At 53.0% G+C, this 26882-nt stretch overlaps 1 protein-coding gene across 4 annotated transcripts in view; it reads left to right on the top strand.

The window, feature by feature from the left end:
* Positions 1-26882, top strand: part of ESYT3 (extended synaptotagmin 3) — a 52172-nt gene that overhangs the window by 12955 nt on the left and 12335 nt on the right. For 2 of the 4 annotated variants that reach the window (XM_087430501.1, XM_004419321.3), the window contains exons 2-18: positions 5318-5359; positions 7461-7595; positions 10912-10988; positions 12563-12629; positions 13262-13351; positions 13816-13871; positions 15299-15419; positions 17718-17888; positions 18621-18703; positions 20407-20455; positions 20909-20998; positions 21477-21539; positions 21668-21730; positions 22330-22398; positions 22918-23004; positions 23730-23879; positions 25653-26149. In XM_087430501.1, the coding sequence (XP_087286627.1) occupies positions 5318-5359; positions 7461-7595; positions 10912-10988; positions 12563-12629; positions 13262-13351; positions 13816-13871; positions 15299-15419; positions 17718-17888; positions 18621-18703; positions 20407-20455; positions 20909-20998; positions 21477-21539; positions 21668-21730; positions 22330-22398; positions 22918-23004; positions 23730-23879; positions 25653-26149 (1910 nt within the window). The remainder of the gene's footprint in view (positions 1-5317; positions 5360-7460; positions 7596-10911; positions 10989-12562; positions 12630-13261; positions 13352-13815; positions 13872-15298; positions 15420-17717; positions 17889-18620; positions 18704-20406; positions 20456-20908; positions 20999-21476; positions 21540-21667; positions 21731-22329; positions 22399-22917; positions 23005-23729; positions 23880-25652; positions 26150-26882) is intronic. The other 2 variants (XM_087430502.1, XM_087430500.1) reach the window with 2 other exon arrangements.

The following is a 26882-nucleotide window of genomic DNA, read 5'->3' as shown; positions in this document are numbered from 1 at the left end:
ATTTAATGAAAAACATACAAATAATTACAGATATAACATCAAAAATAATAAAATATTATAAACAACTATATATCAATACATTTGAAAACTTAGATGAACTAGATACATTTCTAGAAAACTATAAATGCCAAAATTACCAAGATCAGAGGTAAGTACACTTTGAATACACCGTTAACTACTAAAGAGAGAAATGGTAATTTACCATCCCCAAAAGCCTCAGGCTAAGACGGTTTTATAGGTAAGATATACTAAACTTCATTGATCAGATAATTCCTATATTTGTAAGTTATTTCAGAAAATAGGAGGATAAGGAAAGCTGTCCCACTCATTTTACAGTTTATTGTAAAATCTTTAAACCAAAACCAGACATGAACTATACGAGAACAAAAATTGTAGGTATCACTTTGAATTGTGAGTGTATAAAACCTAAACGAATTATCAGGCTAACTAAGTATATTACACTTTAGTGGGGTTTATCCCAGGAACTAGAGAGGGTTCTGTTTTAGAAAGAAACATCAGGTAAGTTGACCACATTAGTGGACGAAAGGCAAAAAAAATAACATGATTATCTCAATAGATTTGAGACAGTATTGAATATAGTGCAGTACCCACTTCTAATGAAAGTTCTTGGAAATTTAGGAATTGAAGAGAACTTCCTCAATCTGACAGGGGCTGTCCTCTAAAAATCTACAGCAAAAATCTTGCTTAATGGAGAAACTTCCTTTGGAGATCAGGAACAAGACAGAGCTGCTCGCGACCACCACTACTGCCTAGGGTAGCAGCAGAGGTCCTGGCCAATGAAGTCAAACGAGATGCCAATGAGGATAAGATGGGGAGCAAGAAGACAAAAATTATTATTTGGAGATTTTAAATGTATATAAATAACCTATGAGAATTAATGAACAATTAGAACTGTAACACATTTCAACAACATTGCCCAGATATACCTTTTTGTGTGTGTGTGAGGAAGACCAGCCCTGAGCTAACATCCGTTGTCAATCCTCCTCTTTTTGCTGAGGAAGACTGGCCCCAAGCTAACATCTGTGCACATCCTCCTCCATTTTATGTGCCTGCCACAGCATGGCTTGACAAGCGGTGCGTAGGTCCGTGCCCGGGATCCAAACCCAGGAACTCCAGGCTGCCGAAGCAGAGCGCGTGAACCCAACCACTGCACCAGCCCTGGAAATACCATTTTTAATAACTGCAAACCCACAAAGTAATCTCACAAAAAATGTACAAGACTCTTATAGGAAAAAGTATATGATCCTAAATGTGAATACAGTCAAATTTGAATAAAGGGAAATATTCTGTTCATGGATGCAAAACTTAATATTGTAAAGATGTCAGTTCTCCCACAAATTAATCTATAAATTCAAAAATACAGTCATGCGTCACTTAATGACAGGGACACGCTCTGAGAAATGCGTTGTTAGGTGATGTCATCATTGTGCAAACATCATCAAGTGTACTTACACAAACCTAGATGGTATATAGCATACTACACACCTAGGCTATATGGTGCCAACCTTATGGGACCACCATCAGATGTGCGGTCCGTCGTTGACCAAAACATTGTATGCAGCACACGACTATATAACAATCACAACCCCAGGAGGATTTTTTTGGGCAGATCGACAGGATGATTCTAAAATTCACATGAAAGTATGAATACCTACTATTAGCTAAATCAGCTTGAAAAAGAAAAGCAAAAGAGAGGAATGACCTACCCCAGGTTGTACTGCAAAGCCATAGCGATTGAAACAGTGGTGTGACACAGGAACAGGCACACAGCCCGTGGAGGCCAACGCCAAGTCCAGAACACACCAAGGTACATGCGGGAAGCTGATTTATGAGGCAAGTAGCTTCACAAGTTAGGAGGAAAGTTGGACTTCTTCTTTTTGTATGCGATGTTGGAAAATTGCCTTAGTGAGAGTGTGCAGAGAAATAAAATTATATGCCTATTTCACCCACTATAAAAAAATTCCAGGCAGATTGAAGACCTAAATGCGAGAACTAAAATATAAAGCCAGTAGATAAAACCGTGGAATAACTTTGAGAATTTGAAGTAGGGAAAGATCCAAAAAAGACCAGTTAGAATGGAAAAACAGACTGATTTGTCTGCGTCAGACTGAGGAAGCGTGGGGTGCGAGTCGCTGCTCCACAGTATCCGTCTCTCTGGCTTTGTTCCCTGGTCCAGGGCTAAGTCAGGGGCAGTCACAGAGAAGGTGGCCGGCTCCTGAGTACCGGCTCCCTGGGAAGTGATGACCGGTGCTGAGATTCAGGACTAGGAACGGCCTTCAGGGTGCCTAAGGCAGAATAGGGTGCTGCGATGGTCTCTTACTTTCTTGATCTGAATTGCTGCTCTCTCAGGGGGTTCAGACTCGCTCTCTGGAGGAATCTCTGAATGAGGAGCCTCAAATACAGGCGTGGGTGGCCAAGGGACACCATGAAACTTAATCGGTGTGGGCCCTGGGCATTCCGGTGCTGTCCTCATGTCAGGGGGGTGTGGGTCACCCTAATGCAAGGGATTGATAGCTCACACCAACCCTGACTGAACGCCAGATTCATGCCAAGAGCTTGTTAAAAATAAATTGGAAGGCCCCGCCCTGGTACACTCTGATTCAGTACGTGTGAGGCAGCTCGGGAATCTTCGTCTGACTGGCTCCCACGTGTCGCCAGGGTTGAACCCGCCAAGCTGGATCACCTTTCCAGGGCCCAGCAGATCAGAACTTCTCAGCTCCCAGGGTGCAGAATCACCTAGGGTGGGGGTTGTGGGGGGGGGGCAGGGAGTGGAAGGGGTATGCACATAAGGTGTGCCCAGGGGCAGGAGGGAAGTGCAGTGGTTAGGATGGAAGGAGGAGAGGGAGGGGTCCAGGCTTGGGCGGAAGAGGAGCAGAGGTGCCAGTGAGAGCCCAGCTGTAACCAAACTCTCTCCTCTATGGGGGCCCCTCCCCCCACCGTGATGCTGATCCTGTTCTAGAATGGTCTGTTGATAGCCTGCTTCCTCACCAGCCTGGGAGCTCCTTGAGGGCAACAACCTTGCATTCATTCATACATTCATTCATTCATTCCACAAATATTTATTCAGACATTCATATGCCAGGGACAGGCACTAATAGGGAACCAGGCTGAGTCAGCCCACTAGAGCTTCCAGTCTAATAAGGAGGCAGGAAGACCAAGCAGCTCTAATAGGCTGTGTTAAAGGCCATGGTGGGGAACGGCAGACACCTATCCCCGACTTGAGAGATCTGGAAGGGCTGCCTGAAAAAGTGGAGTCTAAGATGGTGATGGATGGAGCAGGGAAGTCTGTTCCACACCTAGGGAATGGTATGTGCAGGTCTTTGTTGGGAACGGAAAAGGTCAAGGTGGCTGTACTGACAGGTCTCAGGGGAGACTCTGGGGGACGAGGCCATGATGTGAGCGGGGCCCCCCTCAGGGCGCCTGTGCAGGAGTTTTTCCCTCAGTGCTGGGCAGTGTGATAGGGAGCAATGGAAGGGTCTCGCCCTCCACGTGCCTGGTACCCAGCTTGGGACCCGACCTGGGGCAGCTGCCGGAATGTGTGTGGTGGACAGGCTGCTTCTCCCCGCTGAACTGGACAGGCTGACCCTAGCTCCTGCCCCTCTTCCCCCAAGATTCCTTCCCCCTCATCCCACTCTGTTCCTGAGGGCTGGACCAGCTCCCCCTCTGGGAACCAGGCAGTATTTTTCCTTTAGCACCCAGGAATATTAGATGCTTCTCCAAGTTAGCAGGGACCACTGCCCAGAGCTGGGGAAACTGAGGCTGGGAGAATAGCATGATGTCCCAGGAGTCTCAGAAGCACTGGGCTCCTCTGACCTTTCAAGCCTGCTAAAAACTGCTCCTAAGAGAATTAATTGCTCTATCCCCTCCTTTAGGAATGGCTCTCCTTGTGGGCAAGTGGTCCAGGCTAGGGTCTGTGTTTGGGCCTTCAGGGCATTCCCGGAGCTGGCCCAGAGCCTGGCACCTGGTGGGTGTGCACGAGGTGTGTGAACTGCATGAACACGTGTACTCGGTCCCCGGGCAGTGAGCCTTCTGAGCCCCTGGACAGGAAAGGCAGGCCCTTTTTCAACCTTGGGGGACCCTGGCCCACCGTGAATCTGATCCCCAGTTGGCCTGCTGCTCAGGGGACTTGGGGCATGGCCACTGTGATGGCTGTCGCTACCATTTTACTGACCCATGTTTTGTGCCTGACGCCCTGTACACTCTTACCCCTCTGTCCGTCCCAGAGAACCTTCTGGGGGGCAGGGATGAGAAACTCAGTAGACATATTTGGAGACTGAGGCTCTTGAAAGGGAGAAGCTTGGGCACCCTCAGAATCATGTCATGAAAAGGTTAGCCAACAGGATTGTCACTTCACCTCGGGGACCCCCGCCCAACCGAGGGATGTGGCAGGACTCACCCAGCAGGCTCAGTGGCTGGGGGCTGCGACCTGGAGGAAGCTCTGCTGTGTGACTACAGGACCTGGCCTGAGGGGCCTCCCTGCTGGGGAGGGGCAGGCTTGGATGGGGCGTCTGGCGGCTCAGGAGGGGCACCCCTCTCCTCAGTTGTCAATGAAAACGACATGATGCCCTTTTTGGCCTTTCAAATTGGCAGTAGTTACCTTTGGAGTCAGTACAATCACAATATATTGTTAAGTGAAAAACAGGCTACTGAAAAGCACTGTGACCTCAATTTCTGTGAAAACTACACATACTTTCTGGAAGAGACTGGAAGGAAATGCATCAACCCGTTAAGGGCGGTTATCACTGGGTGGCATTCTCTGATAAAGTATTTTTCCTTTTGCTTAGCTACATTTTCTAATTTTTCTACAAAGGCTACGATTACTTGTGTCATTAAAAGCAATAAAGGGGACAGAATCTGCAAGGAGCAAATTCGGAGTTGCCCTGGGGGCTGCCCACGGTGGGGATTCTGTGCTTCCGCGGGAAGGCGGGGCTGATTGCAGAAGCAAAGGAGCGGGTCCAGCCCGGCCTTGCAGCCTGCGGGCTGGAGGCGGAGGGGAGGGTGCAGCGGGCTCCCCAGAATCGGAACCGCCCACGTGCGCCTCCGAGCCGGGCCGCGCCGAGCTGGCGTTCTCCGTGGTGTCAATGTTCGGCGCGCGTTGGCGCCGTCTGGTTGGTTGGCGCCGTCTGGTTGGTTGGCGCCGTCTGGTTAGTTGCCGCCTGCGCCACCGGACGGTGCGCTCCTTGAGGGCAAGGCCCGGCGCTGTGTGGGCAGGAGGAGGAGCGGACGCCTAGCCTTGCTGCCTGCGTGGTTCCCGGGGGCGGGAGTCTAACTTCCTCTCCGGGTTTCTGTTCCTTAGATCCACTTCCCGGACGTGGAGCGGGTCGAGTGGGCCAACAAGGTAAGGCCAGGCTGTCCTCCCCCCCCAGGCCTTGTCCTCCCCCCCCACGCCTTGTCCTCCCCCGCAGCCCTGATGGGGGCGGAGCGGCTCTTGGACCCAGGCCATCCGGGCAGTGACCTTGCTCGGGAGGGGCAGAGATGGCCCTTGGCCTTCTGCCTGTCTCTCACGGCTCCCACCCTCAGGTTCTTCTCATCGCCAGACAGGCTTTCTTTTCTTTAAAAAATTTTTTTGGTTTCAGTTGTGAAATTAAAGCATGGCCGCAGCAGAAAAGTTAGAAAATACAGAGAAAAATGCAACCCTCCAGTGGCCCACCAGGCAAAGACCAGTGCTTCCTGGGGAGAGGAAGGCCATGCGGTGACAGCTGCTGCTGGATTTCACCTGGTTCCCAGCCCACAAACACCAGTGCTGGCTGTGTGACCTTGGGCAGGTTGCCTAACCTCTCAGGGCTGGTTCCCTCATCTGTGCAATGGGAATAATTATGGTCCCTGCCTTGTGGGGTGTTGTGGGGATTAATGAGGTAATTAATGCACCATAGTGCTTGGCACATCCTGAAGGCTGGTATACGCTGACATCATCCACTGTCATTATCTCAGTGACTCTGCTGTTAGGTCATTCAAGGGGACTCCCCCCGGGGGTTCTGCTGCTAGATGGGGGAGGGGTCCAGGTCCCACCCTCCCTTACAGATGAGGAACCAGATCTGCCCTGCCTGATCTGCCCAAGCCTGGCCCTAAATGTGAAGGCTCCTGTACCAGCCCCCGAAAGTCTCCTCACTCAGGACTTTTTCTAACACAAACCTTGCCTCTGTTCTGGATAGAAGCTTGGCCTGTAGCAGAAATGACTTAGGTTAGGTATAAAAAAATACCTAATGGTTTTTGATGACTTTTTTGATGGTTTTGACTTCCTGATGGTTTTTGATCTAAGGTTGGTATTTTCATGTTACCAGAAATGTCACTGCTGAGTGGATCAAAAACTGTTACCAGCCTCTGGGTAAAATTTGGAGGGAGTAGTTTACTGCTTTAAGAGGAGTGACCGGATTTCTGTGGATTAATGCAGGGCCCAGGGCCTCTGGGACAAACCTTGTGCTGTGTCCCCGAGTGGAGTTCTTCCTGCATGTGTGTCTAGGTCACGGGTCCCCGTGTGCACGACATCTTTCTTGCACTAACACACAGGCCCACAGAAGGTGGAGATGTGTGACCGTTGGGGTGAGGCTTCCCCCTCAGCTTGGGGCATGGATGGGGGAACAGCTGTGTAGATGGGCCACACTAGGGTACCGAGTATGTCCCACAGAGCCTCGTACTCAAAAGCATTTGGTAGATGACCAAGCAGCAAGACAGGAAGATGGGACCAGTCCCTGCAGAGGCCCCTGAGAGAGATGGGGGCAAGAAAACCCTGAAACCTCACTGCTTTCAGGTTCCTCTGATTACGGGTTCGGGAAGGAGGGGGAGGCGCATCTTTAAACTGGGGCCCCAAGTTCGAGAGAAGGAAGAGCGAGAAGTGTTTGCCCCAAACAGAACGTAGCGGCCGGCTGCCCCTCCTTCCATACCCCTCTCTGATCCCCATCTCCTGCCACCAGGCTCCATCTCTCTGGCACCCTCCCTCTCCCCAGGTCCATGCTTGGTTCCCAGACCAGAGCCATAGGTCATTCTGCTGCAGAAATCAGCTGGAGGCGGCCTTTCCTGATTACTAGAAAAAAAATTAAATCCACAGGAAACAATTTGTTTCTCTCCTGTGATTTTTTTTCTTAAACCTCTGACACCTGCTACTTCTTGTTTACACCACCATGTTGATTCAGATAGCTTACGTTTTAGCACAGAACTAAAGGGCTTCATAATACTGAGTTTCGTGAATGACTGTTTCATTGTGCTCTGCGAAATGGTACCAAATCTTGGGGTCCCGCTGCCTGCACAAGAGTGAGAACCACTGCTGTAGTTATGCGATGCTTGATGGACAGAGGGACGGATGGGTGGGCAGGCAGGCAGATGGGTGCTGCAGCGTAAGGGCCTTGGGACCCCACTCCGGGGGCCAGGTAGTCCTGAGCAGCCGTGGGTCTGGGGTGGGGGGCACAGGCCTGACCGCCAGGGGCCTCTTCCTGTCCTCGCAGATCATCTCCCAGACCTGGCCCTACCTAAGCATGATCATCGAAAACAAGTTCCGGGAGAAACTCGAGCCCAAGATCCGGGAGAAGAGCGCCCACCTGAGGACCTTCACCTTCACTAAGCTCTACTTCGGACAGAAGGTCGGTGCTCTCGGGAAGGGCAGCCTGGACCTGCTGTGCAGTCTTTTCTCTGTCCCCGCCCCCTGCCCCTGCTCATGCACGCGACTGGAAAGATCCCACTGGACCTCACAGGGGCCCAACCCCACCTGCCCTTCCCAGCCCCTCGGCCTCAGTATAGACCCCTCATCCGCTAGTCCAGCACCACCATCTCTGCAGGTTCTGAGGAAGCCTGGCTCAGAGAGAGCAAGGAGAGGTGGGAATAAGCCCGCTTTTCTTAAGCAACATTTTGAAAACACGCCATGCGGTGGAAGCCAGCCAGATACAAAGATGCACAGGTCACACTTGCTGACCTCAGGCCTCAGCCGGCAGGCACACCTCCGTGGAGGGAGACGGGGCCTCACAGCAGTGTAGGAGTCTCTGCTAACTGACCCTGGCAGTCAGTGTGACAAGCCGACTAATTCTGTGAAGATGGTAGGTGACCTAGGATAAAAGAAGTTTGTGTTTAACATACCTAATGCCATGTCCCTGTTCTAGACCGAGCTTCTTATTCCATCCTCCTGCCCTGAGTGCTACATTGAGATGGATCTTATTTTGATCATCTGGAAATGCATCCCCCAGACAGAGAAGCACCGTGATGTCCACCACCCGGTAGATCAGAGGTGTGGGCATCTGGGCGGCTCTGGAGCAAACAGGTGTCAGAATGCGGGCCAGGCTGCTGCCAGCTGTCCGCCAGCCCCAGGGCATGTGCCCAGCCCTGCCCCGCTAGCCCCCCAAGGTGGGGGGTGGATCAGGCATGCCTGAGCCCTGCAGATTCCAGTTTATGCCACTCAGACTCTGCCAAGACTGGCTTGTTCCAGCGTCTGTTGGTTCATTTGTTCCTTCCCTGTTTCATTCACGTGCGACTTACTGAGCTGTGTGTGAGGCACCATAGACAGAGATGGGTGTGGCTGTACCCCTGCCTGTAGGAAGGTCACTGTTCTGCTGTGGAGGCAGACACATAAACTGGTGGATGACAATGTGGCAGTGTCCGCGCGAAGGTGGAGGAATGCGTGAATTCAGAAGTGGAGAGGTGTGGGGCTGTGGCAGTCAGGGAGGACTTCTGGGAGGGGGTGATGTCTGGGTTGGTATTTGAAGAATTCAGCAGGCTGAGAGCCAGCAGGCCTGCAGACTGCTGTGTCTATAGCAGAGCCTGCTTGGCTGGGCCGCTGTCTGGTGATGCCTGTGGAATGTGGCGCTGCTGGAGAGCCATCCCTCACCAGCAGCATCAGCAGGCCTAGGGGTGGCTGATCCTAAGGGATGATTTTATGTCAGGAGAACTTGGCCGGGGGACCTGCAGGCTGACCAGATGCCCCAGCCCTGCAGGAGAAATACCTGACTCCTGGTCCTGGCATTCAAAGCCCATCATGTCCTGGCTCGTCCCACTTCCCCTTGGCTCTCCCATCCCCCTCCTCTGCCCTCCTCTCCATTGAGGGAGTCACAGAGGACTCCTCATGTGACCTTCCTGGGCTTGGTGAGCACCCAGTGCACTTGCCACACCCCCTTCCTTCATGCCCATGAGTGTTTCCAGCTTCCTCCTATTCCCATGTCCATGCCCAACTTCACTCGGTGCTGTGATGACCTTGGGCTGGTGACTTAACCTCTCTGAGCTCCAGTTTCCTTATCTGTAAAAGGGAAGGAGGGTGGTTGTGAAGCGTGACTAACAGGCCTGGCCTCAGGGCCACTCTGCATGGCTGTTGAGTCACAGTGGGCCAGCGAGGCCAGATCCCAGCCTGGTGCTCCCCACCTAACTGGGAGCCCTGGGCCAGGGCCGCCCTGCCTAGCACAGAGCAGATGCTCAGACGGTAGTGACCCCTCCTCTCGGTGGTGGGGCCTCTGGGCGGGCAGCCTTCCCCAGGACCCCTTTCTGCAGATGGGGATCGTGGGGCCGAGCTCTCACAGGTGCCGCAGACCGCTCCAGGCCGTGGGGGGAGGGTGGGGGGGGCGGCGTTCAGTCAGGGTCCTCCCCTGCCCCCCAGCCTTCCTCTGGCTTCTCTGGTCTTTACCGTCAAGGCCCTGGGGGCCAGGGCAGAGCTGAGTGTCGCGTGGCCTGAAGCATCTACAGTTCTGGGAGCCCTCCTAAAGAAAGAGAATATAAAATTAAACATGTAAAATTTGGACAAAAATGAATATTAAATAAGTATGGGGAAGAATAAGAAAATAAATCCCAGCAAGTTACACATTTAAAAAAGCTGACAATATCACAAACTCTGGAAAAACTACATAATCATTGTAGTTAACTGCTCAACATCTCCCTATAATAATTTTTTCCCTGCATTTTTGGCTTTGAACTTTTTGATAACCTTTTCATGTGACAATGCATTTGTAAGTATCACTTTCTATGGAGAGAGTAGAAAGATAATGGAATTTTTCTTCTAGTAAGGTTGATTGAATTTTTTTCTCCAAAATTTTATTATGAAAAATTTCAGACATACAAGAAAATTGGGAGCATTAGTCTGTGAACCATCTGGCTTGTACAGTTGTTAACCTGATTTACGTTAGTACATATCTGTGCTTCTGTCCCTCTCGTCTTTTTTTTTTAATGCGTTCCAGATTAAATTGCAGCCATCAGTGAACTTCACCCCTCACCACCTCAGCGTGCATGTCACTAACTCAAATTCAGTGAAATTTATTTTTTATTCTTGATAAATAATAACCAGACCCCATTCCAGTGCCGCCTGACAGGAGGAGAATGTGGGCAGAGAGGGGAGAACAATCACCTAGGAGCTCAGCCATGGCCTGAGGCTGGGGACCGTGGCCCTGGCGTGGGGCACTTCAGTTCTTAGGGTTGGATCCCTCAGCCAGGGATCCTGCCTTGCCCTTAGGGGGCCAACTTCTGCTCATCTGCCAGAACTGTTTAAATGCCTCCTCCTCCAAGAAGCCTTCACTAACCTCCACCCACCCCAAGCTGGGTTGGGAGGTGCTCCTAAGTCCCCAGACCCCCACTTGGCAGCACAGGCTGCACCTCATCCTGTACCCCCCACCCCCGCCCCATTGTCTCCTCTGCTGGGCTGCTCCTTGCCTTCTCTTGCCTTCTCTGCAGTCCCGGCCTGGCCCCGAGCAGGTTCTCAGTACATACCTGTGGGAAGAGAGGGAGAAAGAAGGGTGCACATTCTCGGCAGGGAAGTATCGGGATGCCAAGGACGAACGGGGCTGTGGGTGGGTTTCTGTGTTTGTGCCTCATCCCGGGAGTGCAGTGGTCACGTTGGTGGTTGTGGACAAAGCCCAGTGCTGGGCAGGGCCTGCAGCTGTCCCTGGTGCCAGGCCCCTTGCCGACCCTGCCCTCCGGCCTCTCTCCCAGTGCCCCAGGGTCAACGGCGTCAAGGCGCACGCCAGCAAGCACAACCGAAGACAGGTGGTTCTGGACCTGCAGATATGGTGAGCCCTCCTGCCGTGGGGCCGGCGCGGGATGCGGGGACACTGGGAACAGCCAGTTTGAAGATGGAGTAGCACATACAGCCTAATTCAGGCTGTGAAAGCCCCTCACAGCACACGTACCCCCCGCCCCCAGGCTGGAGCACAGGGTCCCTGCTTGGGACAGGGAGGAGTGTCAGGAGAGTGGGTGGTCCCAGGGGAGCCACCGCTGTCTGACCCCTCAGCCCAGGCCTGGCTTCTCCCGCCAGATCAGGCACCAGGCATGCTTTGGTGCCAAGGCCCAGGCAGCAGAGCTTTCGTAAGGCCAGGGCCAGGTCACCTGGAAGGTCAGACCAGCTGCCTCAGAGAGGATTAGCAAGGGGAAGTAAGTGTGACAGAAAGATGTGGGGAAGCGCAGAGAGCTCTGAGCACAGGCTGTGAGAGACCAGTGGGAGAACTGGGCTCTGTGGTACTTGAGAAAAACTGAAGGATGCAAAGACACGTGAGTGACTAGTTCAGTCGGTTGAGCAAGGGCTCCTCTTTTGAATGAGGCTTGTCATAGGCTTGAGGTGGAGAGAAGGCAGATTCAATCCAGGAAGTCTTCCTGGAGGTGGTAAGATTCGAGTTGTGCTTTAAAGGACCAAGGATTGACTCCTGAAGTTCCAGAATGTTGCCGTTCCTTTCTGGTGTCTCATATTTCCTGTCCTTAGCCCAGAGGCTGGCACTGAGAGCACACTGGGATGACAGGAGTCAGCCCTGGGAACACCCATCCCCATTTGGGGGCAGGTCTCAAGTGTGTTGGGATGGTGATGGCTAGTGGGCACTCCTGGCCCCAAGGCTCTGCCACAAGATCCTTGTATGAATAGTTGGGGCATGTCAAGGTCATCTGGCCCACCCACCCAGCTCCCCAGTCAGCTCAGGTGGCCCTGGGTCCCCCTCCCCTTTCAGGGGGCATGCAGCATTTCTGTGACATCAGGCTCCTCTGCCTGTGTCCTGCAGGTATTTGGGGGCCGCCCTCTCCCTCCCCTTAGTCCTCTCCTTCAGTCCTTTGACAGGTCTCCTGATCTTACCCTCAAGGGCACCCATCCTGGGCTCCCTGTGCCCATCACTTGGCAGAGCCGCCAGCTGGGCCCAGGCTCTGAGCCCTTGTTCCCTTTGCCCACCTCCACCACCCCAGCAACAACTGGGGGAATGGCTGGATGTGAGCTGCGGGGCTGCTCTGTGTCCTTGGCGAGGAGAGACGGGGCAGGGCCACAGCAGTGGCGGAGAGAGCGGGGCGGGGGGGGCCAGTGTGTTCACCAAGAGCCCCTCCTTCGCATCTGTGGGGTGTCGTGGGGCGAGGTGGTGCCCAGAGTCACTGCCCTCGTGGCCAGAGGTGGGGATGTGCAGGGGACACCTGGGTGCAGGCACCTGGGTCCGTGTCTGTGCAGAGCCGAGAAAGGCTGAGGCCGGTAGGAGGCTGTATCCGGGTGATGCAGGGCTCAGGCTTGGCGGCTGGCTGCCTGGGCTTGGGCTGGGTGGCGCTGGGCAAGTTTCCCGACCTCTCTGAGTGGTGGACGTGCCCCTCCTCCACCTTCCTTTTCCCTCCCCACCTTCAGCTACGTCGGGGACTGTGAGATCAGCGTGGAGCTGCAGAAGATCCAGGCTGGTGTGAACGGGATCCAGGTGGGTGGAGCCCGGCAGGACTGCCCCTCAACCCCGCCAGGGTGGAGTTAGGGCAGGGGGAGCAGGCTCACGCTGGAGCAGGCTGTGGAAGGGGATGATGACACCAAACACAGAGGCTGGTGGTGATCCAGGGACTCCAGGCCCGAGGTCACATGGCCAAGAAGTAGTGGCTGAGCTTCACCAGCCTGCCGCTCAGCCCCACAGCCCCACGCCTGCTGCTGTTTGTAAAGTCCCCCCAGAGAGGCTTCGGCTGCCCAGGGAAGGGAGAGGTTCTGCCATGGAGTGGTGCAGAGCCAGTGCTTAGAAACTGAGGTGGGTGGAGGAGGTGGAAATTCTCATAGCAGGAGCAGAGGAGCTGAGTGGGAGCTGGAAAGCGCTCCTGGGGCCCTGCTGGCCTGGCAAGGCCGCAGGCCCCTCAGGCCCCGCAGCAGCGGAAGGCAGCGAGGGCCGGCTCATGGCCCCTGAGTACCTGGCAAAGGGGTGGCAGCCGTGTGCAGGCTTCTCTTCCCCGAGTGTAGTCCCTGCTGTGACAGCAGGTGGCCCTGACATTTGTGGGTGGCATGGGCATGAATGAGACAGGTGTAGGAAGAAGGGAGGCTGGAGTCCCTCACGGGCCCTCTGTGCCTCTCCAGTTGCAGGGCACACTGCGGGTGATCCTGGAGCCCCTCCTGGTGGACAAGCCCTTTGTGGGGGCCGTGACCATGTTTTTCCTTCAAAAGCCGGTGAGTCCCAGGGACGAGGGGCAGGCCTGCCACTCGCTGCAAGTAAGCCCTTGCCTGCTGGACCCCAGGCACTGGCTTTGAGCCCAAGAATGGACACTGCCCAAGCCCACTTGGACCTGGGCACTTCCCACTCCTTGTCTCCTGTCATCTTAGGCAGCTTGCTCTCCCCAAGACCTAGAACAGCTAAGAGAAGTAGCTTGCCAAGCTCACACGAGTAGTCGGAGGTGGAGAGGAGGCTATAGCTCAGACCTCCCTGAGTCCAGGCCAGCCTGTGGCCCCGTGCACTGGCCCACTCCTGAGGGGGTCCTGGCAGGGAAGCGGCAGGCCTCACAGCCCCGGCCCATCCCGAGCCGAGGCCTGAGCAGGACTGGGAGGTGCCTCACCTGCCTGACCCCCCTGCCGAGGGTTCTCAGCCCTGGGCTTCTGGCTCCTTCCAGCCTGACAGCTTCCCTCTGCCCCTGCAGCACCTGCAGATCAACTGGACAGGCCTGACCAACCTGCTGGATGCGCCTGGAATCAAGTAAGTGCCTGTGAGAGCCGCCAGGCAGATCCCAAACATGGGACACCCCAGGGCTGTGCGGTCAGGGACTGGAGCGGCACAGTGGTTGTGCCCGCCCTCCCCGCTCTCTGTGTGAGGATTCGGGGTAGGCACCAGGCCCTCCCACTCCGGAGGAAAATGTGTTGGTGTGTTTGGAGCAAGAATGGGAGGTAACAGTGTTGGTTGGCCTCTGTGGGCAGGCACCGCGCCCAGGACGCACGCACGCATGCACACACACACGGTGGGTGAGCAGGGGCGAGCAGCTCCGCTCAGATGAGCTGTCCTCACATGAGCTGTCCTAGAGGAGGCCGTGTGGGGCACTGAGAGAGCGTGGGCCCTGGAACCAGACCCAGCCAGACCAGGCTCCTGGCTCTGTTACTTAGCAACTGTGTGCCTTTGGACAAGTTACTTCACCTCTCTGGGCTCTTCCTCAGTGAAAGGGGAGCCTGGTTCCTCTATCTTGGGGTCCCTGGGAAAACACTATGGTGTGTGTGGTGGTGGCTCAGTGGGTGTGGACACACACGAGTGTCCTCCTTTCATCCTCACTCCACCCCCTCCCCGACCCAAGCGTGTGGTGAGAAGCCCATGTGGCCTCCCCCAGCCGTGGTGGCAGATACAGACGTGGGCGGGTGGCTGTCACAGCAGAGGCCAGTGAGGAGGAGCTGGTCTGGGAAATCCCACCTTCCTGGGGGCTCTTCCCCCGAGGGGAGCAGAGAAGGGCTCCAGCCCCTTGTGGACACCCCTCCCCAGGAGGGAGGGGCGGTTGGACCAGCCAGGGCAGCTAGCCCGCCAGGCTCAGGCAGCTGCCCCCACTTGCGGGAGCGCCACTTGCTCGCTCACCAGGGACATCCCACTGCTCTTGGCCCCCGGATGCAGAGAATCCAGTCACACATTCTCCGTTCAGAAAATACGGAGTGAGCGCCTGCTGTGTGCCGGTCCTGTGCTAGGCCCTGTCCCTGCCCCCCACTGCGATGGAGTCAGGCAGTGAACTAAGAGGACTTGGATAAGATGTCAGGGCATGGAAGGGCTGACACGACTGCTTACCTAGCATTTACTGTGCTCTGTACACGTATTAACTCATCCTCAGAACAACCTAGGAGGTAGGCACGATTATCTTCATTTTGGAGATGAGGAAATGGGTCCTGAGAGGTTAGCGACTTACCCAAGGTCACACAGATCGTGGTGGTAGAGCTGAGATTCTAACACAGGCTCCAGGTCATCACTCTGAGCTAGCATGCTGTGATGCCTCAGACAACAGAGCAGGATTGGAGGGGTCAGGCGCTCTCCCAGGCAGGGCCCACCACAGCAAGCTCTGCTCCTGGGTCCAGCTCCAGAGATGGGTGGAGGGGCAGGCGGCCTGGGGGAGGTAGTGCCGCTCCTCCACAACTGGTTGTGCCCGCTCTCCCCAGTGAGGTGTCGGACAGCCTGCTGGAGGACCTCATCGCTGCCCACCTGGTGCTGCCCAACCGCGTGACTGTGCCCGTGAAGAAGGGGCTGGACCTGACCAACCTGCGCTTCCCTCTGCCCTGTGTGAGTACCCACACTGGCCAGAGTGCTGGGCCCAGTGTTGAGGGACAGACAGGCTGGAATGGGGAATGCAGTCTCAGATGGTAATCCTTGCTTCCGCCCCATGATGGCATGGCATCCCCATTTTATAGGGCGAAGACTGAGTCTTGGGAAGGCTCAATGACTTGCTAAAGGTCACCCATCTAGGGAGGGGCGAAGTCCAGATGGCCTTCCTTCCTGGGTCTTGGACCCCCCATGTGGCCTGAGTTGGGGACTATGGGCAGTCACCCTTGCCCCCAGGAACCTCTAGGAGCTTCCCATCCTCCCTTCAGGGACGTGAGACTCCCTACTCCATCATTTGGGGTGGGAAGAATCCTTGGGGTTGACTGGGAAGGACAATGTTCAGTCAAGTTAGGACGGGGCTTCCTTGAGTGCTTAGCCCCACTGCCCCTGCCCATCCTGGGCCCAGCTCAGAAGTCCCCTGAGGAAGCCACATGGCCTCCCTCCAGAAGGTGCCCTGGCTGTGGGCCTAAGCCCCTCAGGGCTGGGAGTCAGGGCCTCAGGACCGGGGAAAATGCCCATTTTCACCATCAGCACTATGTGTGAGACATTGGCCTGCTCAGGCCACGTAGGGGTGAGGCCCATGCCAGCCAGGGAGGAGGCACATCCTCTCAGCCCTCCCATAATGGTGTGTCAGCTTTATCCCGCTCTATGTGCTTGGTAGTCTCAGAATAACAATACAGCACCATCCCCCACGTCATAAGTACTGAAAAGGTTCTACCCCCATGCTATATCCCACTACACAGGTCCTGTCAAGTTGCTATGATTTAAATTCACTTGGAGTAGTTCCTCTCTGTGTGTTTGTGACATCAACTGGCCATGCACATTTACATTGATTTGTTTCATTCCATTTTCTATTTCTAGGGTTTAAGTTTTACCTTAACTTCCGTTTACAATCATGTAAAATATTTGCAAACTTCCAAAGTCCAATAGAAAAAACAAATTGTATTTTAAGGCATCTGGCTTCTAGCCCTTGTTCCCTCAACTGGTCTCTGCCCTCCCCCTGTAAGTTATGGCTTATCCTTCCAGTATTTTCCACTCTGTTTTCTAACATGAGTGGATGCACGCACGTGGTCGTGTGTGTGCATATTTGATTTTGTTCACGGCCCCCCCCTTGGATGGACGACAGCACACTATGCTGTTCCCCACTTGGCTTTCATCACTTCCTGTGTCACAGGGATCTCTCCCGGATGGTGTGGATGGAGCCCTCCCTCTCTCCCTCTTTCTTACAGCTGCATCATACCCCACGGGGTGAATGTGCTGTGGTTTATTTAACCAGTTCTCCACACATGGACGGTTGAGTTGTGTCTGGTCTTTTGCTGTTTCAAGTAGTGCTGTCATGAATAGCCTTGTACGTGTCTTTTTATATTTTTGCCAGTATGACTTTAGGATAGATTTCTAGAAGTGGGATTATTGGATCAAAGGGCAAATGCATATGTATTTACTGATATTTAAAAAAAAATAGCTGTAGAGCCAGCACTGATGGCCTAGTGGTTACAGTTTGGCGCACTCTGCTTTGGCAGCCTGGGTTCAGTTCCCAGGCGTGGAGCCACACCACTCATCTGTCAGTAGCCGTGCTGTGGCGGCAGCTCACATAGAAGAACTAGAAGGACTTACAACTAGAATATGCAACTGTGTACTGGGGCTTTGGGGAGGGGAAAAAAAAAAGAGAGAGGAAGATTGGTAACAGATGTTAGCTCAGGGCAACTCTTTACCAGCAAAAAAAAGAATAGTTCTAGGCAAGAGGCCTACTAGCCCCATGAGCTGTGTTTTTCCCGATTCTTGTGCTCTATTCTGCCTGTGACAGCCCAGTGTGGGGAGTGGGGTACACTCAGTGCCGGGCCCTTTGTGAGTCCAAGGACCCACTACCAGCAGCAGGCATCGCCCACAGGGGTGTCCACTGGAACTCAGTCTGCATGCAGGTTACAGAGCAGGGCTGGAATGAAGGAGGCAGCCTTCTCAGGTGGCGTGCTTGTTGGTACAAGAGGAGGAAAGAGCTGCAGCTGAATAAGCCATTCACATGGCAGGTTGGTGGCAGGGAGGGTCATGAAGGCCAAGAATGTGACACAGTGGACAGAGCCCTGGGCCCTGCCATCACCTGCTGCATGGCCTTGGCCAGGAGACTGCCGTCTCGAGCTTCTGTCTCCCCATCCAGACCACAGAGAGGGTGAGATGGGGCTGGGGTGATGTCTGAAGGCCTTGGCTCTGATGTGGTGGGCCTTGAGGAAGCAGCTGTGAGCTCCAGCCTGGGACATTTTCCAGGGAGTGATCCGAGTCCACTTGCTGGAGGCGGAGAAGCTGGCCCAGAAGGACAACTTCCTGGGCATCCGAGGCAAGTCAGACCCCTATGCGAAGGTGAGCATTGGCCTGCAGCATTTCCGGAGCAAGACCATCTACAAGAACCTGAACCCCACCTGGAACGAAGTGTTTGAGGTGAGGGTCTCCTCAGCCGCCCCTGGCTGCTCTCGATGCCCTCTAGGCTCCACTCTGGGTTGTGCTGGGCACAGACAAGGGCAGGCCTTGCCCTCCTCGTCCTCACATACCCATGGGGCAACACTGGGCCAGAGGAGTGGGCCCTGGGGACAGGTGGACAGGTCTGTGTAATTGCTACTTCCCATATCCACTGGGGTTCCAGAGGTGAGCTGCTCTGGCCCCGCTGGAGGGGCAGCTTATAGATGAATTCCCACCTCCCTTCCCCACCAGAGTCAGCTTTGTTGGAAGTTTTCAAATCAAAGTAAAAGAGAGAGCCTCAGAGGCAGTTCTGCCCCAGTCCTCTCAGCCTGCCCTGCCACAGCCAGACACCAGGAGCCTGAAGTTCTTCCTAAGGTCAACCACAGTCCCTACCATGTCAAGAGTAGGCCCCACAGCCTCTTAAGTGCTCTGGAAGCTGTAAGCCCCATTCAGAACACACAGCAGCCACCGTCCCCTGAGCACCCACCCTGCATGGGCTTGCACATGTCTCTGCTCCTCCCCACCCTGCAGGGGAGGGGTTCACTCCCTCCTTACAGGTGGGGTTCTCCAGGCTCTGAGAAGGGCAGGGAGCTGCCCAGGGCTCCAAGCTTGGCAGGTGGTGGAGCTGGAACTTGGCTCCCCTTGGGTCACACTTGAGGTTTGCTTCATCAGCTGTTGTGGCCTGCAGGTCAAGTCACCTCTCTTTCCTTCTAGTTCATAGTGTATGAAGTCCCTGGGCAAGACCTGGAGGTGGACCTGTATGATGAGGATCCTGACAGGGACGATTTCCTGGGCAGGTGAGCAGGAGGGCCGAGCTGGGCCTGGGGGCGCCGGGCTGGGCCGTGGGGCACAGGTACCTCTGCTTCCACTGCTCAGTGACCTGCAGCCCTCGCTGGTCACTATGACACGGTGACCATGCCAGGCAACCTGCCCCATCGTTCCACATTCCTGCCACAAACCTCCTTCCCAGATGTCTCCTGCGAGCTCAACCCCGCATTGGGCCCTGGGAGTAAGAGAAGAGCCAAAGGTTTGTGCGTCGTGGGCTCTGCTTTCTGCACTCCTGATAATGTACCCAGAGTCCCCATTTGGAGCAGAAGGCAGGGGGCAACGCTGGCATGGATGGCCAGGTGCCCAGTGCCAAGGAACCCTGGCCACTCACTCTGGGGCAGAGCACAGAATGTTAGGGCTGTGGCAGGACCAAATGGCCAGAGTTGGGCTGGTTATCGAACTTCAAATTTACAGGTCTTTTGGTCCAGCAGTCCCATTTCCAGGAATCTCCTATAAAATAAAAACATTGTACTTGAAATGTTTATCGCAGAAGTGTCAGTGGTGGCAGAACAAAAAGCTGGAAACATGAGTGTCCAGCTCAGAGGACGTCAGTTGAAAGTTTGAATAAATCGGCCATTGCTAAACTACAGAATATTCTGCAGCTTTTAAAAATGATGAGTAGGATATGTGTGTGTCAACCTGGAGGAAGTCTGTTACATATTACTAAGTGCAGGAAAGCAATTGGGGGTGACCTGTGCAGTTTGATCCTCTTTCTAGGGAGGACCCTCGTGTGTGTGTGCCTGTGTTCGTGTGAGCACAGAGAAAGGCATGGAAGCTACACAGCAGGCCATTCACACTGCTCATCTCACAGGGCTGGCATTAGGAGGCAGAGAAGAGTTTTACCCAAGTCTTCATACTCCTGTATTGTTTAGCTTGTTTCCATGAACATGTAATTTTAAAAAGCAGAAATAGGGTGGGAGGGGCCCAACTGGACAGCCTAAGAAACAGCTCACCACCAGATGTGGCTTATTATTTTTCATCTTACTGAAAAAAGTTGCAATTTTTGTAATGTCGCAGATTAGAAGTGTGGCTAGTGGTTTATGTTTTATGTAACTGATTTCAAGTACGTTTTGAGCTCAAGCACATACCTAACAGTTACATAGGATTAATTTCCCCTCTAGCTATCAGGACCTTCCACTGGGGCTTGGGTCAGGGTAGGTGGGAGGCCCATTGTGAATGTGGCTGTTATCTCCTCTCACACACGCGCCAACCATACTTATCCCTTGGAGGGCATCTGGGGAAGTTCTGGAAATGGAGGGGCATTTTGGGTTGTTACGATGACTGCGGGAGGTGGTGCCCAGTGGCATTTAGAGGGCACAGGACAGGGAAGCTAAATTCCTGCAACGCATGGGCAGTTTTGGACAATGAAGAATCATCCCACTCAAAACGCCAAGAGCACTGTCATTGAGAAATCCAGAGCCGATGTGTCCAGCAGCGTCTGCTTATTCCCCCCTGGGGATCAGAGCCACCTGCCTCCCCAGGCAGCATGCCCAGTGGGAGCAGCCCTGACAGTTAGACAGTCCTTCCCGTGCCTGAGCTGAAAGTGGTCTCCTTGGGATAAATAAGATCTTCCGATATGTGAAAATGGATTCCAGGGTGCGCCTCCATGCCCGCTGCTTCTTGCCTCCTCTGAGTTGAGCTGAGCTGACCTCTCCCTCCCTGTGTATTCCAGCCTGCAAATCTGCCTCGGGGACGTCATGTCAAACAGAGTGGTGGATGAGGTAGAGTTGGTGCTCCCTCCCCGTGGACAGCTCTAGCAGGTTGCTTTAGCCTAGCTAGTCCTATGAAATGGGCCCCGTCTATGCTGAGCCACACGTGCCTGTCCTCAGGGGCAAGAGCTGGGTGAGGCGCAGATGGGCCCAGGGAACCTGCCAGGGCCTAGGTTGGAAGAAGCTTCCCTGGAAATGCCCAGAGACCAAGGACCTCTAGCAGGACATGGTCATGTTACAGAGGAGGGCAGACTGGACCTGGGTAGGAGGGTTTTTTCCATCTCCAAGTATAGCACTTCTGTATAACCTCCTCTCCCAGTCCCTCAAACCCAGAGCCCACCCTGTCTGGGCTGGTCACCTTTTCCCTGAAGCCCCCATAGGGCCTCACCTGGTCCCAGAACTGAGCTGCCTAAAGAGAGGCAGTAGCATCTCACTGGCCCTTTCCTCTCCCCACTCTCCCTGCAGTGGTTTGTCTTGAATGACACAACCAGTGGGCTGCTGCACCTGCGGCTGGAGTGGCTTTCACTGATCGCTGACCCAGAAGCTCTGACTGATGTGAGTGCAAGGTGTTGGGGCTCCCTAGCAGAAAGGTGGGGTGGGGGCTTGTGGCAGGACTGGTCCATGTGTGGGCTGTGCATGTGGAGGGAGATGAAGCCCCCAGACCTTGCTCACAGAGTCCTCTGGCCTAGAGGACCTGTCCCTCAGCCCTTGTCTCCACACAGGGCAGCTCCTGATCTCTTTCAGCAGATGGTCTCTGAGCAGCTCAGCCATCTTCAGGAAAGATGTGATCCTTCAAAGCTCTGTTAGTGCCTGTCAGCCCAGTTCATAGGGAAAAGCCACCCTTGTGTCTGACATGAATCTGTCATGCTGCAGTTGTAATCTCAGCCTCAACAAAAAAGCCAGGTGGTGAGGGATCTTATGGCTAGTCTGGAGTGCAAGGGCTGGCCGGCTTCCTTCTGCCAGGAATAGGCTTCTCCAAAACCAATGTCTCCTGCTGCTGAGGCACCTAGTGAGGGTCTGTATCTGCTTGTAGGACCATGGTGGCCTTTCCACTGCCATCCTCGTGGTCTTCTTGGAGAGCGCTTGCAATCTGCCGGTGAGTGGTGACATGGCCAGAGTGCCACACACACCCTGCCTTGTGCCCATCCCTTTCACATGTCCATTTAAAAATGGACTTTTACAGATGTTGTGCTGCTCACTTACCCTATTCTTCTTGTGCTGCAGAGAAATCCTTTTGACTACCTGAACGGCGAATATCGAGCCAAAAAACTCTCCAGGTTTGCCAAGGTGTGTGTGGCTGAACACTTGCCTAAGAGCAAGTCACGGCTCCTTTTCCCCAGAGTAACCACAGCCATACGTCTTCTGGGTGACAAGCTGTGCACACACAGCCTGGGGATGACAAGCGCTGCCATTCGTTGAGGCTACTGTGCCAGGCACTGGACTGGGCAAGTCATCCCACATTTGTTATGATGTCCGAGTCCCATGATAACTGTGTGTCTCTTTATACTGCCATTTTACAAACAGGACCCAGAAGGTTAAGTGCCTGGGTCACATAGCTAAAGGAGGAGCCACAACTTGACTTCACTCTGTCTGTCTCTGTAGCTCCAGGGAACAAGAGCCTGTGTCCAGCTAGGCCCGGCTCCGCCTCCTGTCTTTAAGTTGGAGCCTCCCCCTGGGGTCAGCCCTGTCCTGATGCTTACACGGTCGTGGCAGCTCAGGGGCCCTTGAAGCACGTGGGTAGCCATCTCTCAAAGGGAAGCAGTTGGCTGGCCCCAGGTCCCAGTGATGCTCCTGGCCGTTGGGCGGTGGGATAAGGGGTGGGAAGGTGGCGTCTCAAACTGAGACTGATGGTGCCACCTTCACTGTGTGGATTTGCCCCCTCACAGAATAAGGTCAGCAGAGACCCTTCTTCCTACGTCAAGCTATCCGTAGGCAAGGAGACACACATGAGCAAGGTAAGACAGCTTGGTGAGTGGCCATGGAATAAGGAAAGGGGGGGCCCTACCCTTTTCAGGGAGAGAAGCGAAAGAAGGGAATTCGCTTTACACCTAGGCAAAATAGTTTTATAGTTCAAGAATCTGCAGGCCAAATCAGTGACCGGCCCAGGGGGCACCTGCTGGAAAGCAGCAGAACTAGAGTTCAAGCCTAGACATGGCTCTAAGCCTGTGTCCTTTCTACCACCCACCAAGTTTCTCAGTCCAGCAGCAGAAATCCTGTTGCCCTCCCTCCCCTGGAAGCAAGGTCTAATGCCAGCATGATTTTCAGCCCCTGTAAAGCTTCCTGGCAAAGCTCCCGTTGTCTTTGAGTCTGGCCGCCCTGCCCTAGTGCTTCCCACAAGCTGTACCTCATGTGGCCTGGGCAGACACAGAGAAGGCTCCCCAGGGTACTGGGTGGTCAGAGTGAGAGCAGAGGGTGCCAGTATCTTACTCTGCCCAACCTGACCCTTCAATGATCTCTCCCTCTTCTGTCCCCAGACCTGTCCCCGCAGCAAGGATCCTGTGTGGAGCCAGGTGTTCTCCTTCTTTGTGCATAACGTGGCAGCTGAGCAGCTGCATCTGAAGGTTTGCTTAAAGTTGGGCTCTTGGAACAGAGCTAAGAGGTGTCTAAGCCTTGAGCAGGTTCTCCTGGCAGGAAAATCAGCCCCTTGTGTGTGGAGAGGATACTGAGGCCCCACATTCTCATGAGGCTGGTACCCAAGGTCATGGGTGAGAGGCTGTGGAATGACAACCCCTCAAGTCCCTTGGTTCTCCCTGCAAAAGAGTCTTCCCAGCTGTTACACAGCATCCAGAGTGGCGTCTGTTGGAATCTACCGAGGACATTAATGATGATGCACTTTTTAAAAGAAGATATTTAACCTTCACAAAAGATCTTGGAACAGAGATATCTTCTTTATTTTACACATGAGCAAAGAGGCTCAAACAATGGCTTGTCTGAGATCTCGTGACCAACAAGTAGTAGAACTGGGATCTTTTGGGGCCCTCAGCCCTGTCTGGATGTCCCATCACAGAGCAGCAGAGCACATCAGTCCCTAAAGCCCCCCTGGCCATTTGACAGACTTGCCTCATATAGATCATAATTGCCTCTACCCTGAGTCACTCTCTTCCCCTGACTGAAGGCAGGGACCAGGCCTGGTGCCATTCCCAGTTTTCAGAACAGGACCAGAGGCCAATAGAATCACAGTACATACTTACTGAAGTGAACTCAGAATTGGTGGGGGCCCAGAGAGTGGGGGTGGTGAGGGTGGGGCTTGGTGATCCTCTTGTTTTGTGACTGGCCTGCTGCCCAGGTGCTTGATGATGACCAGGAGTGTGCTCTGGGAGTGCTGGAGGTCCCCCTGTGTGAGATTCTCCCCTATGCAGACCTTACCCTCGAGCAGCGCTTTCAGCTGGACCATTCAGGCCTGGAAAGCCTCATCTCCATGAGGCTGGTGCTTCGGGTAAATCTCTCCCCTTGTACCCCAGGGTAGGTATAGAGCAAGGTAGATTGCCCCGCTTTAAGCACCTGCTTTGTGTTGGGAAGAAGTGAGGAGATAGATTCATATTTTTCATTAATTCTGGAATATCATTAGCCATTCTCTCTTCAAATATTGTGTCTCCCATTCTTTTAATCCTTCCATCTAGAAGTCCTTCTATGCTGGACGTTATCATCGTCTCCTCCATGTCTTGACCTGACTTCACCTTCATATTTTCCATCTCTTTATCTCTTGGGGCTACATTCTATTTCCTCAGATCTGTCTTCTGGACCACTAATTCTTTCTTTGGCTATGCCTAATCTGCTGTTTAACCTGTTCACAGTTTTTATTTCAAAGGCTGTTTTTCATTTCTAATTTTATCTTTTCCAAATCCACCTTGTCTTTTTTCATTGTTTTATTATCTTCTCCTGTTTCTATTCCATCTTTAATCATTTAGAAATACTTATGTTTTAATGTATGTCTGTTAATTCTATTATCTGAAGATCTTGGGAGTTAAATTTTGATGTTTGTTGTATCTGTTGATGCTTTTTCATGGTTACTCATTTCTATATTTGGTAATCTGGGTGGCAAACATATGTTCAGTGTTCGTTTGTGACCTGGATTGAGGTTGTTCACTTCCAAAGAGATTCTGCTTTTGCTGCAACTAAGCACCTCAGGGGCATTATAAACCTGAGTCCATTTTTATGTTAATTTTTTAACTTTGGGTTTCAAGACCCTATAGGTAGTATAACTATGAACCCAAAATTCATATGAGACAGGCCTATAAGGTGCCATATTCTCAAGAAAGACTTTATTTATTTTCCCCCAACCAGAGTTCAGGCTTGAGACACACACATTTCTTGTCATCAGTCTTTGCTGGTGAGTGGAATGTTTATCCTAGACTACTTTTTCACTAAAGAGATCCCACCTTAATGGGTTCTACTTCAACTCCCAGCCTCACATTGACTCAAGGCCTCTTCTTCTAACCCTTGGGTTCCAGGGTTGATAAATGACCCTAGGAAAGCTGAACCTTTATTTTTCTGTTCTTTTTTTTTAACTTCCTTGTAAATTTGGCTGTGCATTTAAAAGGATGTTTGTTCATTTTATTGGGCATTTCTAATGAGATTTTTTAGACTATTTTGACCACCATATTACTGGAAATGGAAGTCCCTGGGAAGGGTCTTGATAATTGATGACTGAGGGAAAAGGGGGAAGGACAAACACAATAGCTGAGGTTTTGAAACTTTGGTGCTAGGAGCCCAGGGGTGTGTCTGGATAGGAAACACATTTTAAGGAAAGCAATGGTGAATAAGGTGACAGATGGAAATGACCGTATCCAGAAGGCAGCTGGTGATATATGTGAAGGTTAAGGTGAGGGCAAGACTGGAGGTGTAGATCGGGGAGTCCTCTGCACAGAGGGAAAGTGCATGCTGTGAGAGTGGGCCAGGTAGCCAGCAGCCAATGCGAGTAGAAAGAGAAGGGAGCGCCAGGATTGAGTCTCCATGAGGACGCACTAGTGAGGCAGGAGGAAGGGAAAAGACAGAGAAGCACTAGTCAGAGGGGGCCAGGGGACGAGAGAGGTTAAGGAAGATATGGTCTGGGGGGAAAAATCTATTGGATTAGGTAGTCAGGAAGGATCTGAGTTTTAAGAAAACTGTTCCTTCCAGAAAAGAGAAGGAACAATATCCTAGAGAGCAGAGGAGGAGAGAGTGGAAGTGGTGGGCCCAGCCCATAAACAACCCTGTCATCTGCTTGCAGTTCCTGCGTGTGGAAGAACGAGAGCTGGGGAGCCCATACACAGGACATGAAGCCCTAAAGAAAGGCCCTCTGTTCATTAAGAAGGTGGCTACCAACCAGGGTCCCAAAGCCCCACCTCAGGGAGAGGGCCCTACAGATCTGCCATGCCCCCCAGACCCTGCTTCTGATATCAAGGAAGCCTCCAAGAGCACCACGACAACCACCAGTGCCACCACTGCTGCCACTGAGCCCATGCCCCAAGAGACAGGCCCAGAGCCCAAAGGCAAGGACAGTGCCAGAGGCTTCTGTGAGCCCATGGGGGAGAAGAAGAGTTCGGCTACCAGCTTCCTGACTGTCCCAGGCTCCCACTCTCCAGGGCCCATCAAGTCACGTAGACCCATGAAATGCCCTGCCTCCCTATTCGCATGGCCACCCAAGAGGCTGGCTCCCAGCATGTCCTCGCTCAACTCCCTGGCCTCCTCCTGCTTTGACCTGACAGATATCAGCCTCAACACTGAGTATGCACCTCTCTGCTTAATCTTTTCTAAAATCACCTGCATGAAAAATACCTCCCTGGATGGAAAAGTAGATATGAACCTCCTTTTCTGTGCAAGTTCTGGATTTTCACAAAATGGCTTCATGAGAGGCAGCATGGTGTGGTAGAAAGAACATAGGATGGGGGAGAGAGAGAGAGAGCGCACTTGCACCCCAGTCTGGTTTGGCTCTAGCTACCTACCAACTGTAAAACAGATGCTGGACATTGGTTGTTAAGGTTCCTTACAGCAGAGATATTTCCTGAATTCTGAAGTCTACTGGGATGATATGGAAAGCTTAGAATGTGGAATTATGTAATAAATGGTTGCCACGTATTATGTGTTTACTATGGGCTTAGCATGTTACAGTCATGTGTCGCGTAACAATGTTTCTTCAACAATGGACCGCATATATGACAGTGGTCCCATAAGATTACTACCATATAGCCTAGGTGTGTAGTAGGCTACTTCATCTGGGTTTGTGTGAGTACACTCTATGATGTTCACACAATGACGAAATAGCCGAACAATGCATTTTTAAGAACGTATCCCAGTCATTAAGCAATGCATGATTGTATTTGATTAATTTTATCTTCACAGTAATCCTACCAGATAAAAATTACTATCATAGAGATCAAATAACTCATCTAAGGTCCCACAAGAAATCATGGTATAAAGGCAGATCCCACTCCAGGGTTCATGCTCTTCCTACTGCAAA

Source organism: Ceratotherium simum, chromosome 5 (assembly GCF_057802395.1).
Source record: "Ceratotherium simum simum isolate JZ-2026a chromosome 5, ASM5780239v1, whole genome shotgun sequence".
NCBI lineage: Eukaryota > Metazoa > Chordata > Mammalia > Perissodactyla > Rhinocerotidae > Ceratotherium > Ceratotherium simum.
The sequence above is the reverse complement of the archived record's forward strand: the minus strand, read 5'-3'. Positions and strand labels throughout refer to the sequence as shown.